At 42.7% G+C, this 25,789-nt stretch overlaps 1 protein-coding gene across 1 annotated transcript in view; it reads right to left on the bottom strand.

The window, feature by feature from the left end:
• cfap46 (cilia and flagella associated protein 46) overlaps window positions 1–9,525 on the bottom strand; it is a gene marked incomplete at both ends in the record, with an annotated part of 58,193 nt that extends 48,668 nt beyond the window's left edge. Inside the window, 13 exons of the mRNA XM_079229809.1 lie at window positions 1,260–1,377; window positions 1,703–1,928; window positions 2,465–2,655; window positions 3,110–3,208; window positions 3,345–3,444; window positions 3,634–3,780; window positions 4,779–4,873; window positions 5,054–5,173; window positions 5,648–5,816; window positions 6,691–6,755; window positions 7,082–7,213; window positions 9,266–9,387; window positions 9,477–9,525. Of these exons, the coding sequence (XP_079085935.1) occupies window positions 1,260–1,377; window positions 1,703–1,928; window positions 2,465–2,655; window positions 3,110–3,208; window positions 3,345–3,444; window positions 3,634–3,780; window positions 4,779–4,873; window positions 5,054–5,173; window positions 5,648–5,816; window positions 6,691–6,755; window positions 7,082–7,213; window positions 9,266–9,387; window positions 9,477–9,525 (1,633 nt within the window). The remainder of the gene's footprint in view (window positions 1–1,259; window positions 1,378–1,702; window positions 1,929–2,464; window positions 2,656–3,109; window positions 3,209–3,344; window positions 3,445–3,633; window positions 3,781–4,778; window positions 4,874–5,053; window positions 5,174–5,647; window positions 5,817–6,690; window positions 6,756–7,081; window positions 7,214–9,265; window positions 9,388–9,476) is intronic.
• Between the last annotated feature and the right edge of the window lie 16,264 nt (window positions 9,526–25,789).

Raw genomic sequence — 25,789 nt, 5'->3', positions numbered from 1 at the left:
ACACACACACACACGGCCTCATGCACGCGCCTCTTGTTGATGACCATCTGAGGTGCAACACAACTTTGTGGCAACAATAAAGCTACAATTAATTAAACCCACTCGTCTAAAGGGATACTCGGTGTGCTGGCTTTGAAGCATCGAACACAACGGTTAAGTGTCGTCATCCAGGGGATGCTTGAGTTTTAAAGATAAAAACCGAGAGGTGCCTCTACGGACCAAAGAGGCCCTTTGACTAGCTGTCAAAGGGCTGAAGGGAGTTCTTTCCTGGGTCATTAGACTGCTGAATGTTCATTTGATGCTGTGGGCCAATAAGGCGCCTGAAATAAGTGCGAGATCAAAGGCGCTCCCTGAGTTCAGGCCCCTCTTCTACATGATCTGGAGCACAGTCGATGCGGCTTTGCAGCAAGCAACTGCCGGAACACATATACGGATTCTCTGAGCACTTTTTTGCAAAACCCAGCAAGTTCAACGCTGTCACTGTTCGTTCAATTCGCATTCACATTCCGCGAGTAATCAGCGGCTGCTTTACTGAGCCAGCAGCCCATTACGCAATCAGCGCAGAGGACTGCCCTCAGGCTGCATTCTGGGAGCTCCGTCAGCTCAGAACAGAGGGATTTGTCTGAGATAGCCAAGCTCAAATAATAAATCATATGCACATACTCATTAATGGACTGAATGGCAGATTCCAAAACATGTACTAATGCCACAGTTCAACACCTAACATGGCCTGATCTGTACGCCTATTTTATTAAAGCAACAGAAAATGAAAAAATAAGAATATATACAGTACATTGAGAACAATGAGTGCAGAGATAGCTGAGAAAGAGAGACAGATGGAGAGCTCATCAGGACCGAGCAGCTGGTTCAGCGTAAATCTCAGAAAAAGCGTAAAAGCGTTTTGCAGTTGACTCGAATGTGAAAGGTCAAGTATATAAAAGCACATAACCACCAGTGTTGCCCCAGCATCGTTTGATCCCATAAAATAGTCAGATACTTCTCATCTCACTTTAATGTAAATGCTTAAAAGGAGAAGTGCACTTTACCCCAGATGAGAGGTATCTGGGGGAATACTCTTTCAAAGTTTAATGACGTGTGTGATTCCTGGTGCAGAAACAAGGGGCCAAAGGCGTATTCAGTATGGATGTGTGCTTCCAGCTATCCCAACAACTGAAGGTCTTCTGACAAACAGGACACGTGTTGAGAAAATGTTATTGTGTCTTTGTATGAAAACTCAAAGCAAGATGAGAACTGTGTACTTTTGGAGTCGTTGTCGGCATCCAGCACCATCTGGAAGTCGTCAGGGGCCAAAAGCAGACCCACGGCGACCAGGATGGGACGACTGTCTGTCCTGTCTTGGGGCGGCATGTCCCTGGCCTGAGAGAGGGATGTCAGACTTAACTTGTAGCCATTACTGACAGTCCATGCATACAAACACACTGAATAATTGTTCTTATTGCGTACAAATTACACTTAAACATATCTCATTAAACCTGCACACTGCATGCAAGTTAAATGTTACATTATTCGATGTTGACAACCAAAAACTGTGCAACGGCTAAGTTCCCCTTCACTGCACCTATGTGTGGTTTCTGTTTCTAAACAGAGTATGTTTTTGCATTAAAAGTCTCCCTTTGGTAAGTTTTAAAGAACAGTTTCATTTGGTAATGTTAAGACTGTCTGACACAGATCGGCCGCAAACCTGCTGCATAAGCATATCGGCTTTATCCTCGGCCCGGGGGGGCGTTTGGTAGAGGATGCCTCTGAGCTGCAGGAGGCGGAGAGCTGACGACAAGCGTTCTCTTCGCGTCCCGTCATCCAGCAGCATGGCTTTCTGAAGGTGAGTCAAAGAAGCCTCAAGGCACCCGTCCTCCTCTTCAATCACTGCCAGCTCCCAGTGGACTTGACAGCGCGTCTCCAGCAACACACTGTGAAAATAGTAAACACTTCCAGCATCAACTAGTATATTATAAATGACGACAAATCTGCAGGTCCGCTCCCACAATTTCAAAATTGGGGCAATGGGCTATTAATGACATACAGTACTGAAAAATTAAAAATGTCCCTCTGCAAATGTGACGAAATATACAGTGAAAAAATATGCCAAATCAACATAATAGCATTTTTACTTGATCCAAATGTCAAACACAAACATATACTGCATTTAAAAAAATGTAAATAAAACAATCTGATTATGCATTCCCCTCAAAAAACTAAACTAGATATTAACAAAACTAAACGTTACTACATCACAACACAGGTTGAGCTACTATACTAAAACCAGAGACACCAAAACATGCAGCATACTGTATGTAAAATAGTCCTCCTCCTTGACAGCATGTTGAATCAGCCCACAACCTGTTTGTCTTTTTATTTTGGGGGGTTAACTAGGCTACTGGACACAGCCAAACATATGTAAACACAGATGAGTATATATCATGATAGATATGAGGAAAGTGGAGACCTCTGAATGTCCTCCAGTACTTGGGCCACCCTGAGAAGAGGTTTCCTGATACGTTTCCTTAGGTTGTGTTGCAGGAGCGGCAGACAGAAGCTCCACTGCGTAGCGCACACTGCCTGCGCGGCCTGAGGGTCCTCCTCCCTCACTGCGGTAAGCAGCCACTGATCCAGCTGGCCTATCTCCTTCAGCCGGGCCTGTGGGATAACAACTACAGTTCGAGAGTGTTTCTCCTGTAGCAGCAAGAGCACAACACTTCTATCATTTGGCAAGCGCACTTGGATTGAATTGAATACGTGGTGCCAATTTTGTAAATGTGACACGTTTCACGCTGAAATATGAAATTGTACAAAATGAGATTACAGAGTCCTCCTTCCCTCGAGATTTTTAAATTTCTAGTCAGAGTGGGAAAAACAGATAATTAAACTTCTCAGCTGAAACTCTGAGCGCTGCTAGATGGGTTAGCAGTTCTTAAAGCCGGGATACCCATTGAAGTGAAGGGGACTTTCTGGATTCACTGCCTTCGGACAAAGAACGAGATTACAGAAAATATTACTGAACAGTTAATCAAGACTCTGCCGATGGGTCCACTGCCTGCATCGCATGCGGTGGGAACACGTCGGCTGATAACTCAGACATATGATGGAGCACCTCCACACTGGCTTTGGAGTAGTCGTTCATCTTCCCGTGTCTCTTTTGGAGGTTGATTTCGCAGTTGACACATTCCATTATTACGCGCTGTCCGACAGTCTGAAAAGACAAACACGTGTACATGTGATTTTCTGTTCAGCAGTGCACGGGAGAGACGGCGACACATCTACAGGCAAAGTGTGTTGAGTTCCAGCGTGTAGCCAGGCTACTGCCTGAGGTTTCAGGGGACACTCACAGCCTCTCCCGCCGACCTCAGCTCTTTCAAACAGTTGACAGCTACATCGTGATGCTTCACTCTCAAGGCCAGCAGAGCCAACTCCAGGAGGAAAGGAACTCTGCAAATCCCAGATAAAACATAATTTTTACAACTCCCAACACTTCAGTACAGTAATCCGGGCTGTGCGCTGCCCCTGGGTTATCCATATGTGGTTGTATGGTAGCGGGAGGTTTGGCAAGACGACAGGGAGCAACGGAGAAAAACTCGTTGGGAAGGACATTAGTTCGGGTCACTTTGGGTCACAGACCTGTCAGCTGGTTGGATGGGTGTCGGGCTCTGAAGAGGACTGGAGTTCACTGGCGTAGCAGATGCTTTGGTGCAATCTATCAGGAGACGAAAAACCTGCTCAAGCTCATCTTTTGTTGGTTCGACCTCATTTATTTCTTCCAACTTGCTGTTTGTACAACATGGGGAAAAAAAACATGTCTGTTAATTAATAATGCATACACTTATGCATCCAAGAGTATGCATGCATCTGTATTTCCATTCTCCCCCTAATACACTCACACTACACAGTCCATAGACCTCCAGCAAAATAGCCTATATGGTGCTGACGATGGTTGGGTCAGACTGACTCATGCGGCCGACGTTTATAGATGAGCTGAAGAGCCATAAGGAGCTCTGACATGTTGAGTACATGCCTGCAGAAAAGGGTCGGAGAGGGGGGGTGGGACTTGGTTTGTACGATGACACACCAGAAGCCATGGTACGATACTATTACTGTGCGCAGGCAGCCAGATAAACCTGCACACCACGGGAAACCATGGAAATCCCACAGCTTAAGAACACATAGCAAATATAAACTACCACTTCCGGTTTTATGCCACTGCCAGCCAATTGTGCTGCAGTTTGTCCGAAATGTCATCACTTCATAATTGTATCCTCTTCGACATATGTGTGAAGTATTCATCATGAGCATATTTTGTAAGCCAAATTTGAAACAAAGTCGCTCAAGGCGAGATATCGCGTCCATGAGAATGTGATGGATGCAAACCTGAAAACATAATACACTTTGTAGGCTACAAATACAGAGTGGTGAAACTCTGAATCTCTGAACAACTGAAGTTCGTATTCACATTAATAAGGGCATCACTAATAAAAGGTCTTGACTGAACTTGCCTGTAGTATTAGCTGGGAACATTCCATAAACACAAGCATCCAATCAATCAATCAATCATATTCTTTCAAAAACAGCTTTGCCTTCACAATTTAGGCAGATCAAAGGCAGCTTCTTGCTACTGTACAACGTCTTCAACTTAACAGCAGATAAGATGAGATATACTTTCAGCAGAGAGCAAAAAAAAACTACTAAACAATGCTTCCTGCTAAGTAAATCCTCCAATACAAAAAAAACACTTTTACTTATATATATAGCAAAGAAACGTTCCTTACTTTTGGAATTCCTGTATTCTGTAGATGACTGCTAAGGTAGCACACTGCCGGCTCATTTCAATGAGGACATCACTCTCTGTCAGCTTGTGTTGGACCTACGGAGAGAAGAGCAAAGGTAGAAGTTCATTTTTATTGATCATCAACCCAAATGCTTCACTAAAAAAGTCTACTGAATTTCAAATTAAACACAGTTAACTGCAAGAAAACTGGTAATGTTTCCAAAATGTACTGACAAAATGAACTTTCAATTAAAAATGTCAATAAATGCTGTTTACCAGTAACGTAAAGAGTCTTGGATAAAGATGTGGGATATGTGACTTTATGAATTCTTCCGTAACTTTGGCAAAACTTGCAGCCTCTTCCATTTCCCCAGAGTCCACAAGACATTTGATGAGATGCCTGAATAGAAACAGAGAGAGAGAATTAGGCCGATACGATTTCAGTGTGAAAGAACAGTATTTTGCGACGGTCCACAGCACTGTAGACCGAGTTCCCAGTTTATTATTTTGACATAAACCTAGCTACTGTACATCCAATGCAATCCAGTAAAATAGCCCTCCCTTTTTGACATGTTGACACATGGGATGTTGTAAAATTGCATTGCATTCTACTAATAAAATAACAAAGTAACATTTGAGGCGTTATATGAGACGTGATTAAACATCTTACATAAAGATGGATTCTCCACTCATTCAGGAGAATAAGGTAAAAATAATAATAAAGAAAATAAATTGGGGAACCAGAGAGCTACTATCACAAACTGCTGGTTAATGAGCTCTGTGCTTCATCCCCATGAATCCAGCATGAGACCGGACAGAATCAGGACTGGACTTATTCATAAAGGAGAACTGAGAGCATCGAGGGGCCACTTGCATCATGAGCTCAGCTCTCCAGCTGTGGTCCCGGTCTGCCATCTCCTCCAGACTTCGGACCACCTGCCTGAGGGAGGGGACGAGGTGGCGGCACCGCCCTGGCTGCAGGAGAGGACGCACTGTCTGGAAGTACAGCACCGAGGCATTGAACGCCATGAAGTAGTATCTGTGAGAAAACAAACCAGATGGAAAATAATTTAACAGAGGAAACTGAATTATTCACATGATCCACAGGCAAGCCATTTCATCTCTCAGCACAACTCAATTCAGACCAAGTGTCAACTCTGTACGGAGAGGTTCTGTGAATTGCAAATGTGTGTGGATTAACCATCGTCCAATGGGCCTGAGGAGAGCCTCCCGTATGAGCCTTTCTATGTCAAATGAGGGAAATTTATGAATTCAAGGCGCTGTTTTAGAGGAAATTGTGTGAACAGACCATTTGAGTGCTGCTAATTTATACACCAGAGAGTGCGTTGTGCATTAGTCTGGGCTGGGTGTATTAGATATGTATTCCCTTTGGTGTTAATTGGGATTGCTCATTCAGCCCTTTTATTGACAGGTTACGAGTTCATTAGCAAAGAGATTCAGTGCCGCTTGTTAGCAAAGGCTGAGCCGCTATCTCCCGATGCATCTTTCTTAAAATGTCACAATGTCTATCATCACACGTCTATATTTATCATCCTATTCTCGCCCTGCTCACAGATTAAGAAGTAAACCTGCTGAATATTATCCACCTGTGGGGTGAAGCATGAAGAATCATGTCATATTTCAACTGTATTCTTTGGAAATCAAACCTTGTTGTCGCAGAATATATGTCGCGCAGCAGATTGAACCCTCAAAAGCTAGCGTAGCTGAAAAAAACCTAAAACATTCCCTGTTTTGAATATTTCACGTTCGTTGCTTGTCTTTACAGTTGCACATCAGCACTGTGATGGCAAATGCCAAGCTATATCAGAGATGATAAGCTGTGTGCGGCATAAACTGGCCAACTTCCTTGACACTGCTAGAACAAAGCCAAACACACTTCTGAGGCTACGTACCTTGGTTCATGCTTTGAAATTTCAATTGCTTTAAGAAAACACAGCACAGCCTCTTCAAAGTCTCCCTAAAATAGAAAATAATGCAAAATAATTTGTCACATCATACAATCATACAAAGATCAGAAAAGAAACTATTCAGTAGAGGCCACAGTTTGATTAAATACCAAGACAAACTGCACTTAAGTGTGAAAAGACAAAAGGGCAACGTGCCTTGAAGAATCACATTGTGAAGAAAAAAAGTTGTTTACGAAGCAAGGACATCTGCTCCTTTGTGTGTGCAAAAGAGTGCAGTATATCTCCAAAGTAACTGTGTGTGTGTAGCCCTTTGGCAAAGAAACACATATACACACGACCCTCCCTTGAGGAGATGTGTCCAATTGACTGTCCTCACCACGCTCCCAGTGGCCGGCGGAGACTTCAGCTGGCCCCGGCAGAGGTAGGCTCGACACAAAAATGGATTAGCCGGCGGATTACCTTCAAAGTACATCTTTAGACACGCTGTGCTTATCTCCAAACAGCCCAGCTGAAAACACAGGGGAAAGAAAAAAAACACACACACAAAGGCCAAAAAACACATCAATATTTAGACCTCATCCGCTGTCACATTGTGTCACCAGCATTTTTCTAAATTGGATGCAGTATACAAACTACTCACAAATGGCTCGATGTATATGTGAGATTCAAGATTCAAGATATTTGTATTGTCATATGCACAGATAACAGGCAGTTATTCTGTACAATGAAAAGCTTATTTTGCTGGGTCCTCCTAACACACAGAATTACAATAAACTTATGGCAAAAAAATAAATAAAAATAAGGCACAAAATATAGACAGTATTGGACAAAAATATGTATAAAGTGTATAAAGTGCACTATGCATTGGTACAATATCCAAAGTATGGCTGTGACATGAAGTCCCAGCAGCAGCCGTTCACAGTTGCTGACGCACATCTGTTTTATGCGTGACAATAAATGATCCTAATTGCAGGTTTTTTTTCTTGACATCGTCAGCACTGTGTTATACACGGTCTCCTGCTACTTGTTAAACAAATTCCCACGGGCTAGTTTTCGTTCAAGGAATTGTAGCGCTGCCAGAGGAGATAATTCATAACAGAAATATTGCATGCTGTAAACTTTTATTTGTGTTATCATTAGGTATTTAATTTTGTATCATGCTAGAAGATGACAAAACAGTGACATCAGTATGGTAGAAAACGTTAGAAAAATGTCTTAATGCAACAGGAATATTCATAGTTCAACAACTGAGGACTATTGGGATGTAGTCCTGCTGAGGATGGCGACTAATTCAGTATTCAAATAAGCCTGAGACTTCAAGGCAAACACTGAGAACACTTGCTGAACGATATAAAGAAGAGAGAACAAATCACATTATGGAATATCACTGTGTTCCATTATTCAAATATGCTTCACCTGCCCGGGGACTCTTCAGTCCACACTAGTGAATACTCATTAATATCCTGTCCTCCTGGAATAATCGTTAGATTTTGATAACTAAAGTTACTGTGCGAAAACAGTGACAGAATGGAATTTGTGATATGACTCTTCCGGTGAGGGGGTGCGGTAGGGGGGTTTCCTGCAGAGTTTTTTTTTATCCAAATGATTCTCTATATCAGTACCTTCAGATGCTGTCAGCAACAAAGCATTTGTGTTCATCAACTAAGAATTATGAAAGGATCAAGTTTCTGCTTTATTTACTGAAAACAAATAAATCCTCTCCATACACCAATAAATGTCAGTGCGTCCACAGACGATGACGCTGACACGTCATCACAGCAGCAGGCATTTACCAATATAAATGATAATACATCTGTCATTCTCTGAGGCTGCTTGTAGCAACGTGTCTTTTGCGAACATCTCGGCGGTCTCTGAACTCCTCACAACACGGCAACGCTCCTCGGAGCAACTGGAGGGCGAGGTTGCGGGCACGCTCAGAGCATGTGTTCTCTCACGTGCCATCTTTCAAACACAAGGATTTCAGCATCAGATGGCTTGGTAGCATCAGGCCTATGTGAACATCTGGATTGGCTGTCTTCAATGTGCAATATAGGCCTAAACATGATTCTATATGATACTGGTGACAGAATATAAAATATATATGTTATATTGTGTGATGTGTAACCTAGTTAAGCTTAATTACTTCAGTGGAATTTGGCAAAAATAAATAAAGCTCAGGCGTCACTGGCATCACATTAGCACTTCTGGCATGGATAGATCCTAAACTTGATTACACATGATGATTCAAATCAATAATTACAAAAATGATATCTTCTAGGCTTATTCGTCTGCCTAGTGTTTTTAACAGAGCAGACCAAATGAGCCCTGAGACTATCTCATCCTAATAATAATAAATAATATAAAACTTACATTTCTGATGGACATTGTTGCCAAGGAACTCAGAAAATACACACACTTAGCACAGCCTTCTTTTTTATATTCTATCCAGGGGCTGCGACCCCATGACCTCACGTTAAGTGGATGTATCAACTCCTTTCTTTGACTCTACGATGACAGCGACACAGTCTAACGAACATACCTCCCCACCCCCCGGCCTCACCTGTATAGCTGCCTCCGCGCAAACCACGTACAACTCCGGGGCGATACGTGGAGTTCGTCCGCCGGTTCGAGCCACTGCCGCGCTTTCAATTAACTCGTACGCTGACCGCAGAGCTCCGGAGTCTAAACGTTAAGTAGCGTTACATGACGTTAAACACAACACGGGCACACTTTAATAACTCGTTGAAGCTGAACGTCGATACAATACAGACCTTCTCGCTCCTTTGCCTTGGTAAGATAATGACGGATATCCAGGTCCATGTCGGAAGAACGTCAACTATCGGTAGCTCATATGTTTACACCAACAACGAGAAGTTTCCTGTGTTTGTTAGAGAATGTTAGCCAACCTAGCCAGCGTCGTAAAACTAATTACGACTGCTGTCGTTCGCGCTAAACTGTAGTGTGTGACACTTACGTTGGTCAAACCCGTTTGAACATTAGAAAAGCAACACGTAACATTTCACCGTCAATGTAAACATGCCACTTATTGATGTCATTAATGAACAACTAACCCGGTGTCGACAGAAACGCTGGATAGAGCCACCATTCGTGTTTAAGTTAGGACGCGTTACTAGGCAACCGAGACCGGGAGGAAACTACGGAAAAGGAATGGGACCATAAGGGTTATTAATTGACTACCAACTTGAGTTCAAACACATTACTGTAGCCTCTAAAATCAAATGAAATATACTTTTTGTTGTACATCTCTCTCTCTCTCTCTCTCTCTCTCTCGTGGAAGGAGTGCTGAGAGCGCGGAGCGTGCTTCGATAGCGATACGAGCGTTTTTTCCGTTTTTTGTTCACTGAGCAATCTTTTGTATGAGAGTGTGTTGTGGTGTGTAGAGTTCACAAGGTTGTTTTGTATATTTTAGCGGGGTGTCGAGTCTTTGTGTGTGTTTGTGTGCAGTCGAGCGGCGCGTGCTGCTCAGCGCGCATGGAGCAGCTGCAAAAACGGCGTAAAGATCGCGCCGTGCTTCCCGTGCTCAGTAGAAGACTGCAGCATGGCAGTGGGGAAACTGGTGGGTCACAGCAGCGTGAAGTCCCTGCGAGGGTCAACAAGGCTGTGGTAATTTTTCTCGAGAGTGTGCACAAGGCAAATACGGTGGTGGAGGAGGGGATCGTGTTGTTTGACACACACGTACCCGTCCTTCCTCTGAGTACACCGGCAGTGAGGGTCGTAGTGTCGAACGTCCCACCATTCATTAGAGAGAGGTGATCACGGGAGAGCTCTCCAGGCATGGGAGAGTCGTCTCTCAGGTAAAGAAGCTGTCCTCAGGGTGCAAGTCTCCCCTCCTAAAACACGTGGTGTCACATAGGAGGCAGCTCTTCATGATCCTCAACAGGAATGAAGAGCTGAACCTTGTGTTCAAATTAAGGGTGGAGGGGTTTGAATATGTTTTTTTTGCAACGTCTGACGATACGAAATGTTTTAGTTGTGGTAGAGAGGGATACCAGAGCAAGGCATGTCCTCAAAAAAATAAGTCTGCTGAAAAGGACAGTGCCAAGGAAGACTCAAGGCAGAAAGACACTGAGGACAGAGGGGGCAAGCAGGACAGCCAACAGCAACAACAGGAGGCAGGTGAGGTGCACGGGGGGAGCAAGGAGACAGGTGGGGTGCAGGAAATGGAAGAAGAAGGGATGGAGGAAGTACAACAGGTAGGAAAGGAGGGGACGGAGGAAGTACAACAGGTAGGAAAGGAGGGGACGGAGGAAGTCCAGCAGGTGGGAAAGGAGGGGACGGAGGAAGTACAACAGGTAGGAAAGGAGGGGACGGAGGAAGTACAACAGGTAGGAAAGGAGGGGACGGAGGAAGTCCAGCAGGTGGGAAAGGAGGGGACGGAGGAAGTCCGGCAGGTGGGGAAGGAGTGGACGGAGGAAGTGTAAGAGTGGAAAAGTGGCGAAAGAAGTCGGTTTGACGTGCAGTGAGGTAGACATGGAGGAGGATGAGGAGGCGATGAAGGCCGCTCGGTCAAAGAGGAAGACGAGGAGTATGGGAAACTCACAGGCCAAAAAAATGCCAGTGAGTACAGGAAAAGGAAGCCGAAGAGCAGCAGAGGTTGAGTCCAGTAGGGAGGAGTACTCTGCTGCTGACAGTGAGCTAGCTGGATACAGTGTGAGCAAAATAAAGGACTTTTTAAGGAGAACAAAAGGTGAATGGGGTGTCGAGATAGGAGACTACTTCTCTGATGAGGAGAAGCTCGCCAACGTTTTAAAGACACATTTGAACAAGAAAAGCAGAGGGAAGTCTTCAGGATACAGAAAATAGTTGCAAAGATAAACAAAGAAAGTGACAATAATGATGGGGATAATGATGAATATTAGGACCTCAGGTATTTTTCAAGGCAAAGATAACAGTTTGTTTGTTGGGTTTCATTTATTTAAGTATGAGCCTTTTAAACATATGCACATTGAATATAAATGGAGCCAGAGACTCTGTAAAGAGGTCCCTACTCTACCAGCTCATGGAAATCAAAGCTGCAGATGTGATGTTTTTACAGGAGACACATAGTGACCCAGCCAATGAGGCCGAGTGGAAAAGAGAATGGAGGGGTGAGGCGGTGCTGAGTCACAAGAGCACTACTAGTGGGGGGGTGGGGATCCTGTTCTCTAAAATGTTTGCCCCAGAGACTCTAGGAGTGGAGCAGGTGGTGGAGGGCAGGCTGCTGGTGGTGAGGGCAAAACTTGAGCTTTTTAACTTTGTCTTTGTAAACATATATGCTCCTGACTCTGGGCCTGAGCGAGTGTTTTTTTTTGAAGGTTTTAAGCGGTGTTTTAAGCCAAGTGAATGTGGAGGATTTTTTTATTTTTGGGAGGAGATTTTAACTGTACAGAGGATGAGGCAATAGATAGGAACCATCAGGAACCTCATGGGCCTTCACAGAGAGCAATGAGGCAGCTGGTGGAGGAGCACGAGGTGGTCGATGTCTGGAGGAGGGGAAATGGAGATGAGAGGCAGTACACATGGGCTCATTTCAGAGGGAATTTAATTTCCCTTGCTAGGCTGGATAGATTTTATTGTTTTAAACACCATTTCAACATTTTCAAAAAGTGCAGCAGGATGCCTGTTGGGTTCACTGATCACGCTCTAGTTCTGTGCAACCTTTTTATCCCCAACGTAAAGCCCAAAAGCGCATACTGGCATTTTAACACGTCTCTCTTAGAAGATGCACATTTTAAGGAGGTTTTTATTTATTTTTGGGACAGTTTTAGAGAAACAAAGCAAGATTTTAGCTCGTTGAAACAGTGGTGGGATCGTGGAAAGGTAGAGATAAAGCAGCTCTGTCAGCAGTACACTCTCAATTTCACACGGGACACTACTAGGTCTATGAAAGATCTGGAGACTGAAATCGTGGTGTTGCAGAATTTGGCAGAATCCACTGGAAATCAAGATCATATTGAAGATCTCAAGTCTAAAAAGTCTGCTCTTACAGATCTGCTGGGCACTAAGGCTCAGGGAGCGCTGGTCAGGTCCCGCTTCATGGATGCAGCGCTGATGGACACGCCATCAAAGTTCTTCTTCGGGCTGGAGAAGAAGAATGGGCAGAGGAGTGTCATCCATGCTATAAGATCTGAGGCAGGACAAGAAATCAGAGACACAAATGGTATCCGGAAGAGAGCGGCAAGCTTTTACTCTGAGCTCTACTCTGAGGAGTATAATGAAAATGACGAACTGTTTCAGCGTTTCTGTGGAGAGCTACCAAGGGACCCGAAGGGTGTGAACGCCGGCTTGGCGGGTCCTCTTGGGGCGGATGAATTGTGCGCGGCTCTGCAGGGAATGAAGGGGGGGGGGAGGCCCCAGGAATTGACGGGATCCCGGTAGAGCTCTACAAAGAATTCTGGAGCGATATGGGGGGGGATCTTTTAATTGTTTTTACAGAGACTTTTAAAGACACGATGTTGCCACTCAGTTGCAGAAGGGCAGTGGTAACGTCGCTGCCGAAAAAAGGAGACCTGCAGGAAATGAAGAACTGGCGTCCGGTGTCCCTTCTCTGTTCGGACTACAAGATCCTGTCTAAAGCACTGGCCAACCGGCTGAGGGAGGTGATGGACAAGGTCGTCCACAAGGACCAGACATACTGCATGCCGGATAGGAGTATACTGGACAATGTGTCCTTAATTCGTGATTTTTTTTTTGGACATCTCTGGTTCTTTGGGCATTAAAACTGGTCTCATTTCGTTAGACCAGGAAAAGGCTTTTGACCGGGTTGAGCACCTTTACCTCTGGAAGACTTTAGAGAGTTTTGGCCTCAGTCCAGGTCTCATAGCTATGATTAAGGTGCTGTACCAGGACATTAAGAGTGTGCTGAAAATTAATGGAGGCCTCAGCGCCCCCTTTAAGAGTGCATAGAGGGGTGAGACAGGGCTGCTCTCTCTCAGGAATGCTATATGCGCTGGCTATTGAACCTGTTGTGTAGAATCAGAATCATTGTGTAGAATCAGAGCGGAGGTTGAAGGGCAGGGCTTAAAGGGTTCTAACAAAAAGCTTATTTTATCAGCATACGCTGATGACGTTGTAATATTTGTTAGAGACCAGAAAGAAGTCAACACACTGACCTCTATTGTTAAGGACTTCGGCACCCTGTCAGCCGCTAAGGTTAACTGGTCAAAGAGTGAAGCACTGGCAGTGGGGAACTGGAAGAAGGGGCTGCCAAGTCTACCAGGGGGGTTGACCTGGAAAGTAGATGGTTTTAAATATCTTGGTGTGTATGTTGGGAATGAATGTATTGTGAAAAAGAACTGGGAGGGAGTTGTGGAGAAGATGCAGGGAAGACTGGCTAAGTGGAAATGGCTAAAACCACAGATGTCATATAGAGGCAGGACTCTGATCATTAACAATCTGGTGGCCTCAGCTCTGTGGCATAAGCTGGCCTGCATGCACCCCCCGAAAGGCCTCACACAGACACTACAGGCCATCCTCACAGATTTTTTCTGGGATAAACTGCACTGGGTTCCTCAGAGCGTACTCTTTCTACCCAAGGAGGAGGGGGGACAAGGGCTCGTGCATATTGACAGTAGAATAACCACGTTCAGGTTCCAGTTTTTACAGAGGTATCTCGCAGGGCCAACGGATGTGGTATGGAGGGAGGTGACAGACTGCATTTTAAGGGTGGCAGCCGGGCTGGGACTGGACACCGCACTTTTTTTTTATGGATTTTAACCTTTTTAAGGTTAGTGGATTATCTTCCTTTTACCAGTCACTTTTTAAGGCATGGAGCTTTTTTCATGTGGAAAAGACCAGGACCCACGTGCTTCCTGCACTGGCTGCTTGAGGAACCGCTGCTGTATGGAGCCAGGTTGAACATCCAGGACGGCACAACACCGGGTCTGACCAGCATGCTGTGCTCCTCTGGAACCACCACCCTGAGGCGACTGCTGGACGTAGCCGGGCCTGCACTGGCAGACGCATCTGCAGTGGCTACACTGCTCGGGCTGAAGTCCAAACGGCAGAGCACGAGAATCCTGAGTAGATGGGCGGGGAGACTGACGGAGGACGAGGTTAAGATGCTGCAGGAGTACGGGAGAGGAGAGGAGGCGCCAAATTCTACAGATCCATTTCCGGATCTTGGATGTTTGCCAAAGCTTGATGGGGTCTCAGGGCCACTATTCAGGGAAGCAGATCGCAACTTTTTGGACCTCCACATGGTAGAAGGGAGAACAATCTACGCAAAATGTGTGAAAGTGCTCAATAGGAACAAACTGGACCAGAGAGCCGACACAGTGTAGAGGGAAACGCTGAGCCTGGGCATTGGTGTGAAACCATCTTGGAGAGTGCTGTACAAACCTCCCATAAAGAAGAGAACTGGGGATTTACAGTGGAGGATCCTACACGGGGCTATTGCTGTGAACGGGTTTGTTTCTGTAATCAATCCTACCGTTGGTAAAAATTGCCCTTTCTGTGAGGAGGTAGAGACCGTGTTCCACTGTTTTTATTATTGCAAGAGGCTCTAATCTGTTTAACGCACTGCGAGAGGCTTTTAGAGGGTTTGGGGAGGTCTGGTCCAGGACCACCTTCATTTTAGGAGTCGGCTATAAAAAAGTGAACGCCTCCAAGTGGAAGCTGTTGAACCACCTGGTTGGAGAGGCAAAACTGTCTGTTTATACGAGCAGGAAAAACAGAGTAGAGGACAGAGCAGGGCAGGAAGCTCTTCCTATTTTTATCTCAAGAGTTAAGGCTCGAATATGGGTCGAGTTTAAGTTTTTTAACAGTATGAACAACAGACAAGAATTTATTGAAAAATGGTGTTACAATAAGATACTATGTTGTGTAGCTGGAGAAGAACTAGTGTTGAACGCTCCTTTTAATTCAATGTGAGGAGCGACTGTTGTGTATTCTTTCTTTTTGTGTGGCGTTATTTGTTTTGTTTGTTTGTTGATGTTTTAAGTGTCATAACTACAATGTTCTTTACGTTCATGTTTTAAGTAAAATAAAGGTTTTCTAAAAATCAAAATCTCTCTGACTCACACAAAGCACCTCTTTATGCTCCTGGTCCCAACCTTCTTAACATCAAAGTGCATCATTAGAGATCAGGCCACTCAGTGTGCAAATAGTATTTACTTCGTCAAACTAAATACTGTTACTGATTTGACAGTGGGAGAAAGTAGTAAGGCAGTGGACCTCCCTGTAATGGACTTGGGGTTCCGAGTTCAAGGTTTAATTGACAGAAACATGTATTACCTGCCAGAATTTCAAAGCAACATAGATCGCTTCTCGGTGGCCCTCAAGCAAATTCATCGTGGGACCCGTCTAAATAGACACACAGAGAATATTCAGCCTTTGGGATTGCTTTTAATGTGAAATATATAATTATTTACTGGAAGAGAATTTTCCTCTGTCACTTGACCTACTTAATGGTTTGAGTTGGTTCTTTTAATTGTTGTTTAACATTTCACAACGGTCAAAGTAGCGCCTTCTGCTGATAAACAGGAGATTTACTGTGCGCTGAACTCTGACCCTCTAAAAAGTATTTGGTCAGTGCATAATACCTATAACTCCAGATACAACCATGGTCATTTTCTCCTGCCACCTCTTCTCTATGCCCATTTAAACAGATTAAGACATAACATGCACAATCTATTTTTTTAGGATTAAGGTAGAGGACAAGTTATTTCATGTTGGTGACATAATCAATTCAGGAGAGGAGGGCGTGGCTGGCTTCACAAAGCCCGTAGCCAGGCAAATCTGGCCGACAAAGATGGTGCTATATGAAGATGAATAGGCTCTTAAAATGCTAAATGTGTTTGTTCAGGCTGTGATCCAGTATATTACAACAATACACCTGCCCACACAAATCTTTACTGCCGCATAATCCTATGAAATGGGATTTAAACAATGCAATAAATTGCTGTAATCTCACACAATTCTATCAATATCTATCAATATGAATAGAGATGGAAATATAGAATCCATGAGCCGAGGCTTCAACATGTATTGTCATGGCAAAACCTCAACATGGTTACGGTATGAAACAGATCATGTACCAGGAAAAACAACCACATAATTTTCACTTTGTCCACAATATCTGACTTTAATTCACTGGAGCTGGAGCTGCCTCAGGAACGGCTCACATCCACAAAGGAAGACTTTCTCGGATTACATGAATAACAAGCCTGGACTCTTTCAGAATTCAATTTAACAAACGATAGAGTGAGTTGAAGCCCAATGAATACATGTTAAGCTTCTGTCGAGGCTAAACAGCTGATTTTTTTTAGCTCAACTCAGCTCCTGTTTACACATCATCATAAATACTATCTTGCCGAAAAGCGGCACGTTTTGGTTCGCAGCCTCTTGCAAATTGAGAACGTAAAGATTGAAACGTCCTCAAGTGATAATCCATGAGCAAACGCCTTCAGATCAATGGGAAGAGAACAGATTTGTCACATAGCTGTTGATCTATTTAGCAGTTATAATGAAACTGTTCACTGTCACATGCATGTAAAACTGGATATATAAAGATATTTGTTTGCGTCAAGCTACACACATGCACAGTTCACCTCTCATTCATAATGAATCAAAGGAATTGTGTGGAAGAAAGTCTTTTGCATTACCCGGCCTCCTGACGGGATAACTTTCAACATCTCTGAAAACCCTCGCAACACCAGCATATCCTTAAGATGTTAAATCAGCAGGATGAGATCAATTATTGATCGACTCTCAAATGGTTATCAATAATTGAGCGTTTTGCACATGTGAAGCCCACATACACAGGAATGGCAGAATCCATTTGCTCAAATTATACGATCTCTTTGTTTCGCTACATACACACAAGTTCCTTTGTACTTATATGTAAATATATGAAGAAGTACCCCATGTCTTGCTTTTGGACTTGAAGCCAGACAGCTTGTATCTTTCATTTCTTATTGAAAAGAGGTTTTTTGTGTGAGTCTACTGCAATAGAGAGAAACGCTTAGAAACAGTCTTTCATTGAAGTTATCAAACAACTGGTATGAGAGAATAAAAAAGTTTTTCAAATTTGTGAATTTAATGAAATGTTATCAATATTGTATTAGCAAGATGGGGGTCTTAAAAAGCTCATTAAAAATAGTGCCAAGGTTTACACTCGTCTGAATAAAATTATTTTGCCAGTGAGTCTCAGTGTCGTTGCTCTACCACACGCCACGGGACAGGAAATACCTAAGGAATTTAACTAAGATCGAGAGCTTGGAGCAAAACATTCTCACACCAATGTCAAATGGTCAGCGCTTCAAAGGCTTCGAACTATGACACTCTTTAGTCCGTTTTGTATGCGTAGGTGATGGCGTGTCAAAAGTCTCAGGTTCAGGAACTATCTACATATGCATTTTTTATGGAGTACATTAATAAGGCGTGGTTGTGTTATTACTATCAGGTGTGATTTGTTCATGTGTCTTTACTCTTTATCTTGTAAAAGGGTTGTTGGACTGAAACAGCAGATATGAAATATAGATTTAAACATGATGGCGCTGCAGAGTTTAACACAAATCTTCAACTTTTGACTTGCCTGTCTGTGCTGCAGTACAAATGTTGGTGTTGTGTCCCCTAATAAAATAATAATATTTTAGTTGACATTCGATCCGACAGCCTTTATAATAATTAAGTCCATAGTTGGTGTTGGAGTTGTATAAGACTGCATTTATTTTTAGTTTTTTGCCCTCCTACATCATGAAAGTCGTGTAGTCTGATCTGTTTTATAGATGGCAACATTTTGTCCATACTACAGAATACACAAAGTAGCTTTAGTTTTAGCAGGTATTTGGTCAAAAAAACCACACGTGTAAACTTCACGGAGGCGCAATAGGAAAAGTTAGAGGTTCAAAAGGCCTCATTCTCTGGCGACCATAAACATCTGCATCGAATTTCACCAAATTTTTGAATATTTTTGGGATATTTTGATCTGGACAAAAGTGGTGGGCTGAAGGACATTCCTAAAGCAGGCGTGGCTAAAAAACACACACAAGCCTCCATACTCACAGACATGCACAGGGAGTGGGAACTGCACCGGTGAGCAACTAATCAGCAGAACCACCACTCATTAAAGACTCAAGCAGTTCCGAAGTTTTTAATAGACACAGGTGTCAGTGGGTTAAATCAATGCATCTAAAATTCACTGTGCATTTACAAAGAAAGCTCACGAGATATACAGTAGCAACAGTCATTGATTGGAGAAAGAGCCTCAGGCTAAATGACTGAATCCTTCCCAAGTGCCCATTTCAAATGCGTTCAGCCGATTAATCGACTGACAGGCCAAATAAGAAAGTGTCAAACTATTGGTGTCGTGATGTCTGCTTCTTTTTATTAATACTTCAGTGTTATATTTATTCAGTTCCCTTTCAGAATGATATTTTATATATAAAAGAGGTGTAATTAGTGATGTAACCCTTAATTTGGAGCCTTCTACATTCATTTGTGACACCTCATCGCAGTTTTGGCAAACAATACCACCCTAAGAAATGCGCCATCGTGAGCAATACATCATTTACAGGTTCTTTGCTTGGACATTTTCTCCCTTCAGGGTCTTTGTAGTCTGATTTATTGTAAGGCTGAGTGGGTTAATGTTGCATTCCCTCTGGATTAGTATGTATGTCTCCTGTGCTCCTCAAGTGTCCTAATTTATGCACAATAGGCAAACACACTTTCAGGATGACATGGTTTCCCAATCTGCGAGCTGAAACAATTTGACATTTGAAAGTAATCTGGCCTGTCAGAGCTGGACCGCCTGACGCACAGTTTCTTATCTACGCAAGCATGTGCTCAAATGGCTAATGAGGGGTATTGACTCACTGCTCGCGCTCTCATCGGAGATTAAAGAGATGTCACTGATTTGTTAAAACATCATCAGCATGGGGATTGGATTTGATGGCGCCCTGGATGCATACTTAGCAATAACTGACAAAGTGCCCAATCCTTCACAGCATGTATCTGCTGATGTGGTTACACTCCAAAAAATGAGCCAATAACATGAAGTTGAACAGATGACAAATGATCCCGATCGAGCTGCTTTGCTGCATATATACATGTATGCTCTTGTTTGTTTTTGGAGGTAGATTTAATGTATGCCGGCTGAATGCATACACTATGTTTGTGCTCTGCTGGAACTGTAAATCAATCGTAAAATATGACATGCAAGTACTTGCAGCTTTACATCCTACGGGTCTCTATGGTGCTTCACATTTTGCTGCACAAAAGTATTGTGTTATCTTGTTCGAATGCAAAACAAATAATCTGGAATGGTCTTCCCAAAGCGGCTCAATCATCACTAGACAGTTTTAGTTCTCGGCTTTGCTGCAATTGCTCAAGTAAGTAAGTAAGGTTTATTTATTTAGCACTTTTCACAGACAAAAGGTCACAGAGTGCTGGACAGGAGTCAGAAAAATAAATAAATAAATGTGTTAAAACCAGATTGACAATAACAGGTGCCAAACATTTCAACAGTTGAGAGCATAGTAAAATACACATTAAAAGATGGAGCAGTAAAAAACACAATAAAACAAATAATGAAAATAAATATATAAAAACAGATAAAAAGCAGGTCATAGGGCAGTGTAAACAGGCATGTTTTAGTAGGTTTCTACTAAAAACAGACTAAAGCGTCTGATTGAGCTTGATGATCCATTGAGACATGATTAATCAGTTGTACTATGAAAGATAAATGAGATGTTTTATTCACCAGATGTATTTCAGCCACAGCAGAGGCGGGACTCTTGGGACGGCAATTTAGTCTGTTGGTATATCACAATGGACCAGAGTGATACATCTGCATCAGAACTATTGGATGGGTTGTCATAACATTTGATTTGTTTATGGCCCAAAATGAGGGATTCTAATGAATTCTCATGCAATGATTAAGTGCCACCAAAGGTTCTACCACCTCCTCCTCTTTGAAAAACTTCAGTTGGCTTACAGTATACGGTGGTAGGCGATTTGAGGAGGGATGCCATCTCTCACCAGAATGCCTTGCCCCATGTTATCTTGCCACCCCTCTTAACCCCTAGCAGCAGAGAGAGTAGAGGGGCACAGCGGTTGATTATTTGATTGCTCGTCTAGCCTGCCTGACTCATCAATTCTTTATCTGACCGAGGTTTGTGAAGATAGAATCTATGGCCCTTTGTAAACTGGCCCCGAAACGTCAGGAACCTAATTGTGCTATGTGTCGATAAATCCACAGCGCTGTCCATGGTGCTGAAGTAGCAGACAGATTTGTAATGGCCTTCTGTCAATTCTTGGATCCATATTATTCTATAAACTATGTAGTTATACAATACAGCTCCATCCATAATATAACAAATCACTTACGTAGCTTACTTTTATATTCAGAAGCTGATTATAAGAACACTGTCACTATAAGAAAAGTAGTGAAGTGAAGCTAGCTGAATGTTCAAAGGAAGACACAAAAAAATCACTCAAGATCTAATATTTATTTTCTCCAGTGATTCAGGTCTGCTGTTGGCCTCTGGTGTCCGGTACATCCATTGCTGTTGATTGGTTTGATCAACAGAAAACTAACTAACTTTAAGGCAACGTCAGATTAAATAAGAAGGGAAATAAAGTGGCATTACAGTGTGTATTATTAGGCTAACTCTGCAAAGTCAGACAGGAAAATGTTGTTTACTATCCAATTAAGAAAAAAAGGGCAAGGGTCCTCCGCTGAGGGTTTTAATGTGAGAATACTATTATTGATTTGACTTAGCTATTCAAAGTGATGAGACAATTTACTGTGCAAACCATAAAGTATGCTTTACCTTTCAGAACCATTCAGAAAATTCTCACTCAGAGAGTGCGTTTCCATCAACCTGTTTTAATGCACACTTTCAATTTTTGCAGAAGCAACCTCAGGGGCAAAGCAGGGAGAAGAACACTTGGCAAATGGAAGGGTTGGTGTATTGATAAAAACAAAATACTATGCAATGGGATGGAAACAGACACAGGGCATAATGTACGTTGTACACGGAGCATCTCTCCATCTTCCACAGAAAAGACGAAAACATCTGATATGCATGGAGTGATGAGGATGAATGCATGAAACTAACATTAATGTCATACTTCCATCACATTTTCTACATTTTACGTCCTTTACTTGACTGCGCTGAGAATTGACACCAACAGTTTGTTTTGATGTGCCCAACTATGAATAATGCATAATAATAGAGTGGATAAAAACATGCATCAATTTGCATTTTCTTTTTGCGGTTTTCTGGAAATCTTGGTACATTTGTGCTGCATTTGAATGGAAACTTGGATGGTGAAGCAGATGTGGTCAACGATGTTGGAGTTAGTGGTATCTGTAGCAAATAAAATAAACCCTTCTGACTTCAAAATTTGCCCCACTTATGGTAACAATCTAAGAGTAGCAAAGCTGCCTTTCATTTCCCCTCCAACTACTTCTCTGATGTGTAACAATTATTGCACTGTAGAATGGGCACAGACTTTAAGTCCTTTCCATTTCGATTACTAAAAGGATCAGCCGGGCTGATTGATCTACTGGTTAAGAGGTTGCAACACCTCCGTCTTTAGCCCATTCACTCAGCAGGGGCAGGTCGTCGGTTGTGATTAGCCACAATATCGTTGACAGGCATCAATAAACCACTTAAAGACACACACTGCTTGCACTTTTACCTCCCGTCTTCTGCCGCCTGACAGTGCTTGAGTACAGATTGACCTGAACATAAACCACATCTCTTATTCAGAGACGTATCTGCACCCTGAGCCACTTCACCGAGGGGATTGTCATTCATGCTCATTGACATACATATTCTGTAGCTCGTGCATTTGCTCCCCATATGTGCTGCTCCTTGAGCGCTGTGCGTCTTTACAGTCAATTGCTTTCCTGATGGTCAACGGTCTGGTGAAGGAACTATTTTTTTGTTATCTTGTTTGTCAAATTGAAACAGAAATGTCATTAAAAGTGTAAACTACAAATAAAAACTAACATACTGCCAGGGATACTACACAAACAATGAGAATGATGTATAAAGCGAAAGTTTAGTGTCACGTTTAATCTGTTTGGCGATGTGGGATGTGATGAGCTCAGAAGGTTGAAATTGGAAGGGAGTGACGAGCTACAAGGATTTGACCCCCAACTGCTAAACTGAATGGTCACTACAACTAGAAGATTAGTTATATTATTTCTTAGCTCTAATGTTAGAATGTAGAGCTAAATGAAACACAGGGTGTTGCTGATAAGAGTACAGAAGGTGCTTTAAGCCATTAAGAATGAGCCACAACCGACAGTCCATCACAACAAGGTCAACTAATAATAATAACAACTTTAAAGCACCTGGGGTCGCATGACAGACACATATCCTCACTGCTTGTCCTATTTTAATTTTCAGATCATTTTCAAAGACAGGAAAAATCCTCTCTTCCCATAATAGGAGCAATTCCTAAACTTGTGGCTGTTCCACCATGTCTGGTTGTCACTTGCTAGCTAGCTAGATCGCTATGATGGACACACAAAAGAAAAGCCAGACGTTGAATTTGAGCTACGAGGAGTTGGAGGCATTAATCATGTTGATGGAGGAGTGGAAACCCTACTTTATAAACATAAATGAAGTGCCTTGGCAGTCAATGCAGTCGATGTACATACCCAATAACACATGGTCCTGGAAACTTTGGGGCGCATCATACAGTTTGAGTAGTCTTTTCAAATATCACATTTTGGTGTTTGTATTATTCCAATTTTTCATTGCTGTTGCCAGCAGTGGTGCTGTCATTTTTGGCAGGTATTTTTTTAAATTCATCCTTAATTAGGATTCCTAACTTTGTAAACATTTCTGTATTGCTGTCCTAAGATAAGATCGGACTTGTTTCCTACATGTTATCCCATATTGAGATAAGATGGGGTTTTCAGACTTGGCCCCTGTTGAGCGATAGACAATAACATACTGTTTATTCGTATGTACATCGGTAGTTTGACACTAGATTGCAAAACGTTTCCCAGCAGCATTGTTTTTTCTTTGTGACATGTTTGCCGGCAGATTGATCACCCACTAAATCTTTGGTTTGATGGCTTTATTGTGCTTTTTGTGGTCTAACAGTAGCTTACACATTCTTTGCTTTAGCTGTAACCCAATAGTTAGAAAAAAAGAGACAAAGACAATCATTGCCGACAGAATAATACGTCAAATATGTTTTGTGTCAGCTCACGCCATAATTTCCATCTGGCTCATCGAGTTTACCGCCATATCCGTAAAACATATGAGATATAAATGTGAAAATAAGAGCGATGCAAAATGGCACGGGTGTTGGTTTTTGTGTGATTGACTGCACCGTGCTTTAAATTGCCTGGATAAACACATGTCAGCTTTACGTATTCATTCGTATTATTTATGCTAGTATTTCCGAGACCCGTGACTCCTTCTTGCATGGAAATGTTTTCATGTCGGGCCGCTGGGAATGTTTTATGAAGCAGTGACAACAAAGAGAAATCTGGTTTCATACACGGTGTCATGTGAATTTCTAAATTCTACGGATATCTGACTTGACTTTAACAACTGTGATGAAATCTCTTTCAAAATAAGAGATGAAAACGATCCATTTTCGGAATGTTTCAGGAGGGACTTGATATTCGCAAAATGCCACACTTGACTGATGAGAGCCTGACGTCACGCCTTCATAAATAACATTGGTCCGTGAATGTGTGTATGAAATGTATCTTTCTTCTCAGGTGGTGTGTTTTTTCAGCTTCTCCAGCCAGGTCTGGAGGATTTGGATGAAAAGCAAAAGGACCCTCAGTGATATTTAATGCTCCTGCAACATCGCTGAGCTCAGGTACCATGGTAACCAGCCAGAACCGCCCTCCTCCCTCTGACACTGTCCCAATTTATCTCCTTCTCCTCTAGTCCTGTGCTTTAAATTAGACTGCGTTCCAAACCCAGTGGAAACACACATGGCAGCAAGCAACCGGTAGTTAAGCCGTGTCACACTGAACATTTTACCGTATGTATATATATTTGCTCGAGATCCGTTGACATGCTATGTATGTAGTTCATATCGCGGTCACATTATGAAAGCAATTTCTGAGAGAGCGGCTCCCTCTCTCGCCCTCCTCCCTTCTCACTCTTTCTGCCTTTTTTCTCTTTGATGATAAGAAAAGTGACATGTGCTTGAAGAAGCTCTGAATGCGACACAGATTGAGAAAAGAACAATCTCGGATGTGTCAAGGAACAAAATCAACGAACAACCGATTCTGATGAGGTATAAATTATATTTAAAATCATTTTGGAGGGGATTTCTTTTTCTGGACACATTATGTTTTCTTAATACAGCCATGGTACTCTGTCTTTTCCCAGTTGCTCCTTGGATAATTGCCCAAAAGATTGGCTCTGGCCTCAGGACATGTGCCAAAATAAGGCATCCCACTGGCCCTCGCCCTCGCCAGATCATTCTAAATAGAGCAGAGTTTCAGTCACAATGTAATCATAGGAGAGTCGCAGTCAGTCCTAATAAACTTCAGCCTCTCCCCCATTGTTTGTTTATGTTCCATTTTATTCTTCAAAGGAAGAGTACCGGTACACTTTATTATCAGTAAAAAAGAAAAAGAAAAAAAAAAGGCAAATACAAACTCAATGGAAACCGTAGGAATTCGTTGTGGATGGATAATGGCGACGCAGCAGCAAAGTAACCAAGACACTAATGTCTTTAATGTCTTTAAGCGCAGCCATAGTGCTCTGACTTCCCTTCTTACACCGCACATATTACGACGGCGGCAGATTTAGCCCTCCAAATGATTTACTTTTCAATTGTTTCTGAATGGCTACCTAAACGATGTAATGCTAAAAGACTGAGAATAAAACTGCAAGTCCTAGGCATGAAGACATGGAAATAAAAAAAGCGTTGTTCTTGTGTGTAGAGATAGGTAGTCTTAGTATAGATTTATGCTTAATTGTTTTCACACACTATGTTTTCACGGCCGTCTTGGTGAAGAGGGAGCTGAGCCGGAATGCAAAGCTCTCCATTTACTGGTCGGTCTATGTTCCAACCCTCACCTATGGTCACGAACTCTGGGTCGTAACCGAAAGAACGACGTCTCGGATACAAGCGGCCAATATGA

Source organism: Taurulus bubalis (assembly GCF_910589615.1).
Source record: "Taurulus bubalis genome assembly, chromosome: 14".
Taxonomy (NCBI): domain Eukaryota; kingdom Metazoa; phylum Chordata; class Actinopteri; order Perciformes; family Cottidae; genus Taurulus; species Taurulus bubalis.
The sequence above is the reverse complement of the archived record's forward strand: the minus strand, read 5'-3'. Positions and strand labels throughout refer to the sequence as shown.